This window comes from Amia ocellicauda, chromosome 23, assembly GCF_036373705.1.
Source record: "Amia ocellicauda isolate fAmiCal2 chromosome 23, fAmiCal2.hap1, whole genome shotgun sequence".
Classification (NCBI taxonomy): domain Eukaryota; kingdom Metazoa; phylum Chordata; class Actinopteri; order Amiiformes; family Amiidae; genus Amia; species Amia ocellicauda.
The window spans coordinates 2830777-2842299 of NC_089872.1; the positions used below are offsets into that span (position 1 = coordinate 2830777).

Below are 11523 nucleotides of genomic sequence, written 5' to 3' on the forward strand. Positions count from 1 at the left end.
TCATGTGATGCAGAGGTGTGAAAATAACATTCCGTGTTCTTCAAGGTTAATTATCTGATTAAATAATTTTGTCATGGGACTGTAACTATTTTTGTAAGAATCTCATACTGAATGAAATGTATTTTGGAATAAGCTGTAAGAAAATGTTAAATGTCAAGCTATGAATGTGTTTGAAAACATGAATAGTCTATCCTTCCTTAAATATAAACAATTGAATCAGACCAAGTGAAAGTGTGAATTTATTTATTATTTAAGAACACAGCAGATACAAAAAAATGTTCACGTTAGAGACACCTTCTTGTACCTGTGTATCAGTGCATCTGTTGCTCCTAGGCTCAATCTGTATGTGCCATTGAGAACCAATGAGGGGCAGAGCTGGGATGTTGCACTGCTGCAGTTTGGGTTGGTCTTCTCCTCAGTGACCCCCTTTACAGTAACCTCTTCTGCGCATTGCACTTCGACTCGTTCTGCCAAGCTGTCAGCAGCAGGCCTCCGATTCAACCAGCAGTCCTGACCCAAAATCTTCTTCAAGAACACAGACAGCTGCGGACTGAGCAGCAGCACCAGATTCCCTTCAGTACGAAGCACTCTAAAAGTATTAAAAGTCGTTTTTTCTTCTTCTATTTAAAAATCATTAATCATAATTTCCCTCGCTCGTCATAGGCGTCTGATATTAAATTGGCATTTATTAATTAAGTCAACTCACATACAAAAATGAATTAATCTGGTGTGACATCACTCTTTAAGATCTTTAGAGTATCACTAACTATATGGACAAATATTTTCATACAAAGGTTTAGAGCACATACATCTCCAGAATTATGTGTTTTTTTAGGGTCAACACTTAATGCTTACCTCTCCATTTCTTTCACAATTGCTGGCAGTGCAGCCCTTATATCCGTATTGCTGCAATATTTTCTCCCAAATGGAATGTCACAAACAATAGCATCTACACTAGATGAAGGGAGAGGAATCTCTATGAAAGAAGAAACAGTGTGTTATCTGCCAGTATTACCATATGAAAGCATGTACACAAATTGGGAAATCTAAGCTGTCTAGTGTAGAATTGCTGTTATCTGTGCCCTTACTTAGCACAGGATAATTTAATACAAATATATTCTGTGCCTTTTTCAAATGAATGCACAGAATTCACAGCAATGTAATGCCTCTTAAAGATGTGCTTCAATCCCTAGAATTTCACACTTTCATGACGGTTTTCAGATAATTCGGGCTAAAAATAGGTGGCCTTGAATAGAAGAATATATACGTCTTTATAACTATACATAAAAGCTTATCCTCAATAACATATTCCCACACCCACATGACAACACTATCTGTATTCTGTATTCCAGAGAAATTGCTACAGCATGATAGACTGAGACTCTGCCTCCATCACCGCATATTACTTGGTACTTGCACAGCAACAGGGATTCTTAGAAAGGATAGTACAGGCTACATTTAAATGTATCATCTGTTACACAAACAGAAATCTTACCCATTACAGAAGCTTTTATTAATTCAATTCTATTCATGAGATCTGCAAATCGTACATTTTCCTGCACCCTTTTCAGCTGCAATTCATCATTATCAAAACCAAGGAAGAAAGCATTCTGGGGAGAAAAAAAAAAAAAAGGAAAACTAGCACACACTTCTTTACGTGTCTAGTTGTTAACAGTAATTTCATTCTGCCCAAGTCTTGACTGATTATATACTATAGTCACAGAAGGGGTACGAGTAAATAATACGAAAAATATATTCACATAATTAAACTCGGTAGCTGTATTTTTCCAATTCAGAGTACAAGATTAATAGGTGAGAAAGGTGAATTTTCAGACCAAAATAATCCATCATGTTTTCATAAACAAGCTGTCCTCAGCTAAAACTGCAGGCTTTTCTCTCATTTATTCTTTCTGTTCCATTATTTAATTAAATACAGGGAAGAGAAATATGAGCGAAGCCAGAGAAGAAATACTACATTTTGTAAAGCAATTTCAAGGAAATATTTAGTGTCAGAGAAATAGAAAATATACTTGACATCCTACCACATCAGTCTTCCTTAAGAATAACTTTCCTAAGATAAGTGCTAATCTTAATACACATACTGTGTGTGTATATATATATATATATATATATATATATATATATATGTATACAAAAATGAAAGAATACTTCTATCACTGAAAATCTAAGCCAAAGAATAAACAAATCAATGATACTAGCAGCATAAGAGCAAACAAAAAGTGTTGTATAGCTCAGAGGTAATTCAAGAGGTTTATCTTTATTTTTAGAAGTGAACATGCTTCCATCTCCCTTAGAGCTGTAACAAGCAGCTCTGTATTGTGTGATACAACACACTTTGTAGACAAACACTAAAGGCTGGTTTTGAGGGAGATTTGTATTTTTCTAATTCATCTATTTTTTCAGCTGACAGTTTATCAATAACAGAAACACAAAAAGCTCAATACCCCCAGAATGGAATTTTAATCATAACCGATGGGACTCCATAACTACCGGTCAGGAGCCATGACAGGATTTTTTTTTTTTAAAGGTTGGAATTACATTGGGGACTATTTTTCTCAGCGTAAGGTTACTGGACAAAATAGCACAATATCAACCTATTAAATATAGGTTTTTACATGTATTAAAAAATAAATATATATACATTGTTTTCTAATAGCAATTGAAGCTGAAAATTTGGGAACATTTAAAATTAGACTGGATAGGATCCTTGGATCACTCAGTTATTAATGGACACCAAACGAGCATGATGGGTCGAATGACCTCCTCTCATTTGTAAACTTTCTTATGTTTCTTTCTTATGTTTCTTATGTTTCTAATAGAGCCCTCTCTAACTAACGTTTGAAGACCTGTCACTAGCGGACACACAACTCCGTCATCTATCAAATGTTAAAGCCTGCATCAATGGGCTCTATTGCTTAATTATGTGCAGTAGTCTGATGGACTTCCAAAATGTAAACTATGGTGGTTTACTACAAACTTTGGTAGCCCAAATTATTCATTATAAAAACATATCCATTTAATGCAACATTATAGAACTGTCACGGACTACCGATTAGTGTACCCCAGGATATACTACTCATGTAAAGTAACAGAGAACCTACACAAAAATGAAATAAATAAAATGGAAAAAATACAGTCAAATAGAGAAGAATCCACACTTGCTGCCTGGTTTATAAATATTGAAAATGAGCTGTAATTTGATGCAACTGTAAAAGCCTTACTTGCCACTCCTTTGCTGCTTCTAAAAGTATAGTCCCAACACCACACATTGGATCCAACACCAAACAACCAGGCTGTGAATGACAAACAAACAAACGTTCAAGGAAAATGATGATAAATAGCGGATTTCAAAACAACTTACGTAACCAAGATCTTTAAATGTTAAGAGTTCAAATCATGTTTTTTTTTTGTTGTTGATCCATTATGAAATGCAGTTTTACTTAGATTCTGAAAACAATAGAGATAATGTACCAGAATCTCAGTTCCCTACACAAAAGTGTGTATAGACTGTACAAAACGACGTTTTCATAATGAAAAGTAAATAGCCATCAACAGAAACAACTAATTTGTCTAAGTAAAAACTATATATTGAAATATCTCAAAACTCCAGTGTGATTATACAGCACTATTCATATATACTTAAAATGTATTACTGTTAGACTTACCAATTTGAAGGTAAAGTGACAATATGGGAATGAGGCAGTAAAAAAATGACGACTCATTAATTGTGCAAAGGCACTTACAGTAAAAGCTGGCCCAGTAAAATGACGAACCCTGGATTTCTGGAATATACGTCCATTCCAAACAGATGTCTTTACTGGTAAACACACTTGTAAGCTCTACATGTCTTTTTGAGCAGTCTTAGTTTATTTTTGATACCTTGATACCAGCAAGTGAGGCCATCACCCAAGCTGTGGTAGACCTTAGCCCTGTTATTTTGATGTACGTTCGATGAGCTAAAGGAAACCTAGGGGATAGATGACAATTAGTAATCAGGAATGGAAAACACTTGTTTCATCTGTGCAGGTTGTAACTGAAACTGTAACTGAAATAGATCAAACTGCTATCCAATTCAATCTCTGGTATAACAGTCCAAATGCTATGTAATTCCCATTGCATGCCAACATTACAAACTTTATAACATTACAAAAGTTCTCCCCAGAGATATTAAACAATAGCTCTGCACTACTATATATCTTTTCTGGCATCATCATATTAGATTTCAAGTCAGCATTGTATATCCTGACAATGTTATTTTAGGTAACTGATTTGATGCGATTTAGAGCGCCAGACTGCAGGAAATGGCTTCTATGGCGTGTCTGAAAATAAGACCATTATTTCCCCCTGGAGTGTTTTTTCCTACAGAAACCCTGTCAATAGTCCCAACAACAACCGTACATTTAATGTAGAGTTTCTGCAAACCTCAAGACTGGAATTCCCAGAACACAGAGGTTGTCACTCAGGTGGACATTGACCTGAAACGAGAAGAGTAGTTACATAAGGTACATATCATTCAGCACTGCACATTCAAATGTTATCTTCTTCAGAAGAAACACTTTTCAGCTGTTGTAACAAAGACAATTGTGGAATCCTTGTTTATTACTTTACCTCCAGTTCTGGGTGTCTGAGGTCTACTTTCCAGCCAAGCTGTCTGGTAATGGCCATCCCAATTATTCTTCCTAGTTCCTACAAAAAATGAAAAAAAAAATGAATTGAAACACACTCTTCAGGTTCTATAAAAATAAAGATTTATATAGGCTACACTGAAGGAAATAATCGATAAAAATAACTTGCCCACAGCAAAAATGTTTAATTTGAACTCAGCTTCTTATAATTTTGTATACGGTTCTATTCTTTGAAATGTTGACATGACTTGAACAAATCTAGTAGATTCAATTTTTGCAAAGAGATTTTTGAAGATAATCAGACATGATGCTATATAACATTAGGGTTTATTTTCTATTCATGCTAGAATTTTTAGTTTGCCTTGTGCATGTGTAATTTTGCAAAGACTACATGCTGCTTTACATGGGGCAAAGAAACTGATGACTAAAACACAGCTAATGATAACAGCTTCGCTTCAGCTAACAGTAATAAAAAGCTATATCATTTACTGCTTCTTGCTCGACTTTTTAAGTTACAATTGATTTCTATGGATGTGTCAAATTTTAAATCAGCTTTAAGAAATTGTTTTAACTGTGTTGTTCAATCAAAATACTCATAAACAATGAACTTACATAAATTATCACACACCTGTCTTTGATTTGAACACATATATTAATGTCTTAATGACACACAAAGGTCAAGCAATAGTTATGACCTGCATATATATTTTTAACCAAATGACAACAGGCCGTGGTTCTAACCATCTCCTGTTTCGGACATCAAAGACATGTATTACAAATGTCACTGTTACCTATTTTATATTGTATAAATATTAATGTTTTGTAGAGTATTTCACATTAAATTAGTGCAAGAGCTATTCACATTTATTCCAAGATCATAGTAAGAGCAAATACTGCTTCTGATATTACACCATGGCAGATGTGGCTGGTTATGTTTAGGGACATTTCTAGAATTAATTATACCATATCTCACATTCTGACGTTTTTATTTGTATTGTATTGCAAACTCTGAGACACAAATGTATAGTTCATTACCTGATCTGATTTATTTTTTTGTAATTTTATGGATTCTGTCAGATGTCCTGTTTACGTTTTGATGGAAAATAAATAAAAACAATTTATATACATATATATTAAAAAAGGTGCTTTAAGATTTGAATGGGTTTTGAGAAATAAGATTTGATTTTACATTTAGGCCTAGTTTTTCTATTGTTTTGCATGGCTTTATCCATCAATAATTAAAGTTAGAACTTATACATGCATGCATGCATATACATACATATATTTTTTTTTTAATCCATTTAGCTTTCTTAAGTACTTCACTTAAATGCTATATGATGCCAAGCTTTGACTTGACTATTATTACATTTAGGAACAATGAATCAAGCCACGTCTACCAAAAGCAGACAAATTACATTGTTCAGACTCAAAGCATTATTGACTTCCAACACAAAAAAGCTTTTTCTTTAAAAAGCCTTCCCACTTTTGGAATCGAGTAAGCTCACTGCTTTGACTTCTGTGGTTAACATGCAATGGTGGTAGGCAGCTAAAAGAGAAACAAAGCCCAAAAGTGCACTCTCAAGCCATTAATTTCTATACACTATAATGAGCTATAGCATTGTGGGGAGGAAAACTGCAGCTCTGGCTTATAACATTGCCAGTTCACAGGTACCCAGTAAGTCACACAAGTTGTTGTTGTACTACAGGCTGAGAAAACCCTGTTCGTTTCAACCCTGGCAGTGCTCAACCAGTTGTGAATGCACCTCCCATTGAGGAATCAGCTGAGAAGTACAGGCCGATACTTATCCATCATGCAATACCATCATGCAATACCATCAGGGAGGCATCTAATTGGCCCCAAATTTATTCTGCAGCATGACAACGACCCCAAACATACAGCGAAAGTCATTAAGAATTATCTTCAGCGTAAAGAAGAACAAGGAGTCCTGGAAGTGATGGTATGGCCCCCACAGAGCCCTGATCTCAACATCATTGAGTGTCTGGGTTTACATGAAGAGAGAGAAACAACTGAGGCTGCCTAAATCCACAGAAGAACTGTGGTTAGTTCTCCAAGACGTTTGGGCCAACCTACCTGCCGAGTTCCTTCAAAACTGTGTGCAAGTGTACCTAAACGAATTGATGCCGTTGTGAAGGCAAAGGGTGGTCACACCAAATATGGATTTGATTTATATTTTTCTTCTGTTCACTCACTTTGATAAATATAATCTATTATGTCTATTTTTGAAAGCATTCTTACTTTACAGGATTTTTTCATGTCTCATGTTTCTCATGTCTTTTCACTGTGCTATATTAAATCAATAGGCAGAATGTAAACTACCTTAGCCTTAGTGTTTTGATTATGTATATTTTGGATATCAGCAGTCCCTAAAAAAAATAGATGAATAAACCAGCCTATCAATAAGCACATTAGAAATAAAACCATTATCATGAAAAATAACTCTTTGTGGGTTCCATTGTGTGCAGTACTCTGAGTTTACATGTTATTTGTGAACAAGTATTCTTCTAATAATCTAAATGAAACCTAAGCAGTAAAAACACATAAAGGTTTGTCATAATCTGACATACTTGATGCCAAGTGTGCATCTTGAAAAATTCTCTTGGGAGAATGGGGTTACTATCTTAAAAACACATGTGCATTTAAGTGTCTTTGTGTGCAAACTCATCTAGAGGCGTCTACTCTCACCTGGGTGCTGAACTTCTTGGCTATAATGCCACTGCAGCGACAGCAAACTCTGAAGGACACTGGTGACTGATTGCTGCTGGTGGATTCATCTGCTTCACAGGAGGTCCTTTCTTCTATACAGTTGGCTACCATGGACACCTCATCTTCTGTACTTCCTGTCTCATGTCCTGGATAACATGTTTCGGCTGGAGTTTGCGCCAGGCTTGCTCTGTCATAAAGAGACTTACCTCCCATCTCTTCCTCTTCTTCTTCCTCCACTTTTCTTTTCTTCTTCTGACCTTTTATGGCGTCACTTGGCTTCATGCTGCAGTCCTGCAAATCTTTCTGAAAACTCAGCCAGGCGGAGAGTCCATCTGCCCAAGCTTGGTGTCCGCCCATTATCTGATCCTGAATCAAACGCATTACATTCTCCGAGCCTGAAATATCAACATGAAAAGAAAAAGAAAAACACTGAAAACACACAGCCTTCATTAAAACCCATGTCTTCACCTTTATTAAAATTCAGATGCATGATGTTACAAGATTAGAAAGCTGTACTGCCTAAGGGCTATTTGACGTGACAAGATGGTTGAGGCCTACAAACGATCGGGACAAGCTGCCAGCTGGCTCCCTTATTTATGTCAGCATCACTTTAGCTGAAAAACATGCCAAGGACAAACAACTGACTGAGGTTAGTAATAGGGCAGATACAATACACCAGTCCAGTGGTACACTGCATTGTTTAATCACTATCAATAGTCAAGACATTGTATTTTTTAATCTAAAAAACAACCAAAATGTAGGCAATGTTGCTCGGTCATTAAAAGGTTAATAAAAACTAAGCAATCTAATATTAAATACCTTTCCTTACTCGTCAGCATCCCTTAATGATGGTATATGATTCAATAGTTTTCCAAAACAATTCTGGAGGGCAGTTTGAAACTATTTATAAGTGAATGCACTTATTTTATAATTTCAGTCTTCATAAAAGTAGCAAAAAAATCTTAAAAAGTGACCTTCCAAAGCAGATGCAATAATTCTAATTATACAGCCCTTTGGAAAAATAACAATTTCCTATTATTATTGTTATTATTATTATTGTAGATGAAATTTGAATAATTATATTCTAATGTAAACCATTGTTGGATCCACACTAGAGTTGACTTCCTATGACCTCTAAAATGACAAGTGCCTGTTTCATCCTTAGAAGTGGTGTATATTTTTAATATAGGCTTAATGTGCACTCATTTGAGGACCCTGAAATAAACAAAGGCATTTAATATTAGGTGGGGTACTGGTCAATTTTATTTTGACCCACATATGCATAAATTAGCTCTGATTAGGTCAGAGAAATTAAACTGACTTGCTATATGCATGGAGTCAAAAACACACAGTAATTCACATTTCCTTTCCATACCAGTGATCAATAAATATTGTTTTATGGAAAAAATGTATTGTTAAGAAAGAAAACTGCCACCTGCACAGCCGAAATTAGGACATCATTCAGCTTCGAAACCAGCTGCTGGGAATGCATTGTGTAATATCTCCAATCACATAGATACTGACTGTGTTGTAGACGGATGAATAGAGTTTTACATGAAATGAATGGATTAGTCTTGGATTGACATTCTCAAAGGTTTTAATGAATCCTTCTACAGCAACAAATGAAAAAATACAATCAATCACAGGAGTTGTATAACTAGAATGGCAGCCTAATAATAACCACAACCACATTTCATAAAGTCATTTTCAGTTAGTAAAAAAAAATAAAAAATAAATGTACCATTCTTCAGTACATCTCAATAATATATTTTACAACAATGGGTTTATAACCTCTCTGAAGGCAAGAGAGCACTACAAGATGGAAATCATTCCTCCTCCTTATGTAGATGCAGTAGATGTGCACTGACAGTACACACAATTAATGGCGTGTCACAAACAAGCCACATCCTGTAAGTGTAAGATACTGATTGCTTAAGGAGAATCCCTGTGACAGTCAAAGCTCCATGAGATGGAATAATTAATAATATTTGTGAGTAACATAATGAAAAAATAAATACTGTAAATATATTAAAACTTTGTATTACAACTATATTTTCTAAATTGTGGAATGTGGTGTTTTGAAATATAGTTAGCCATCCCTATGCATAATATAATCTTACAATATTTTCAATATGGTTCTTGACAATGAAGGGGTAGCTAACAATAACTGCTGCGTGTTAATTCATTTACGTGACGTCACACCTTTTTTCCAGGCCACATTTAGGGGTGGGGCTTTCTTCAACAACAAGAAAAGCCTCTCCGCTGATTTCAGTTCTGTCAACTTCACAATTTCAGCACTGGTCGTGAAGAAAACCTTACCGGACACATGGTCAACCTAAAAAGACATAGAAAAAAAGGTTTAGATATGTTCTTCCTTCAGTTTTAGTTCTATACTTCTCCCAGCGCATACTGACCCTTGATTGGGGCTATATCTGTGAACAAAAATCTACCAGAAGTAGGTCTCTATTATTTTCATGCATTTTTCAAGTATAAAGACCAGGCTTCCTTAAAATTGGTGGAATAATCTCCAAATCGAAACGTGTTGTGTGCAAAGTAGATTTACAGTTAGTAAGCTGCTATTAACGATCACATTATTTCTGGTGACACTACAGTGCTACAGCATAATTACAAATATCATAAATACCATAAAATACCATATCTCGATACTCACTTCATAGGCGGACAATTTAGAAATAATTTCTTCAACAAGAAACTGCTCCATGCCATTACCAGCAGTACAAAAGTACCGTAAAGGTCGACAAACACGGCTTGATTCTTTCATTCTTTCCAATCGTAAAAATATCTATATAAATAACAAAAGAATCACATTTAAACAACATTTGAGCACATATTCAATGGATGTGTCTGAGCCTCTACAGCACTTGCTGTTCTCCAAACGGAAACGGAAGCGGACTGATTCTCTGTGGCGAACATACTCACAGCTACCGACAGAGGTCTCCCTTTCACCGTGTATTTAAAGACTAACACCAAAGATGTAGATGGAGGGTCTTTGTTAAAACAGAAAGAAAATGATGCTGTTTTGAAGAGGATGATATGTTTATTATTATTAATGGACATTGCACAATAATACATACATTTTTTCCCCATTACATTTCAATAGCAAATGAAGCCATATACAGTTCAAGAATGACTTCCCCATGCAATTTCTGTAGGCCATTACATTGTATTATGTTTTATGTATAATTAAAAAACTGAAAGCCAACCAATGCTATAAATTCGATAAAGGTCTTAAAAAGAAAAAATGGTTTAGAGTAGACTATACTGAACATCCATAGCTCTGCAAGTTATATTGGGCATATGACTTATATAACTAAATCTATAAAACATACAAAACAATCAAACAAAAACCATAATAAATACTAGCCCTTCCCCCAGTGCTGTCATTATAGTAATTCAGATAAAATTAAATACAAATTTTAAATACATACACAATGATTGTAAAAATGTCCCATAACTAAGCCAGCACAAGCTTCATAATCCATACACTACTACTGGCATTGGTCATTTGATAAAAAAAAAAATGTTTTAAATCAGAAGGGGGATGGTATGATAATTCTTAGCTTTTGTAGCTTGGAGGAAAAAAAAAACAATAACACAAAACTTTACATGGTATTAAAAATAACATGTTTTAGGGAGAAAGCTAATTATATTGGTCAGCAGATGTTCAGTCATATGATTGGAAGCACAGAATAAGTAATGGGCATGACTCCTTATTTAACCTTCGAGGCAGTCTAAGTTTCAAATGCCTATGTTGCATAACAGTCTAATATATGCAAAGATTTCTCAAGGATTTTCTTCCCTTGAAGAACACTTTGGCACCTACAGAAAAGTATAACCTACACAGTATCTTGAACTGGAAAGCCATTACTCTGCCAGGATGGAAAATTGCAGTAGCTTACCTCAATTTTTCTAACTTATATTCCTAATGTTTCTTTTAATTGTATCACTTTGCTTAGCCTATTATCTGCGGTTGCACTCCAACTGTGTTAATAACAGAATGAATGCTAGGTGCATTGCTAAAAAAAAGAAAGCATAGTCCACATTTTATACAATGAATCAGATGTGCCACATTCTTTTAATGGCCAATCAAAGCCAAATGTTAATAAGCTTATGCTATCTGATTCTTATTCA

The 11523-nt window shown here is 35.0% G+C and overlaps 1 protein-coding gene across 2 annotated transcripts; it reads right to left on the reverse strand.

Annotated features, from left to right (window-relative positions):
* Window positions 1–226: 226 nt before the first annotated feature.
* thumpd2 (THUMP domain containing 2) lies at window positions 227–10321 on the reverse strand. Of its 2 annotated transcripts, none has more exons than XM_066696569.1 (10): window positions 10043–10321; window positions 9574–9706; window positions 7351–7766; window positions 4630–4707; window positions 4444–4496; window positions 3901–3988; window positions 3243–3314; window positions 1496–1610; window positions 856–976; window positions 227–550 (listed from the first exon to the last, which is right to left on the reverse strand). In XM_066696569.1, the coding sequence occupies exons 1-10, from the start codon at window positions 10151–10153 to the stop codon at window positions 280–282; spliced, it is 1458 nt and encodes a 485-aa protein (XP_066552666.1). In that variant the 5' UTR covers window positions 10154–10321; the 3' UTR covers window positions 227–279. The 2 variants fall into 2 exon arrangements, with proteins under 2 accessions (XP_066552666.1, XP_066552665.1); XM_066696568.1 differs by having other exon boundaries at window positions 227–589; window positions 10043–10314.
* Window positions 10322–11523: the final 1202 nt, after the last annotated feature.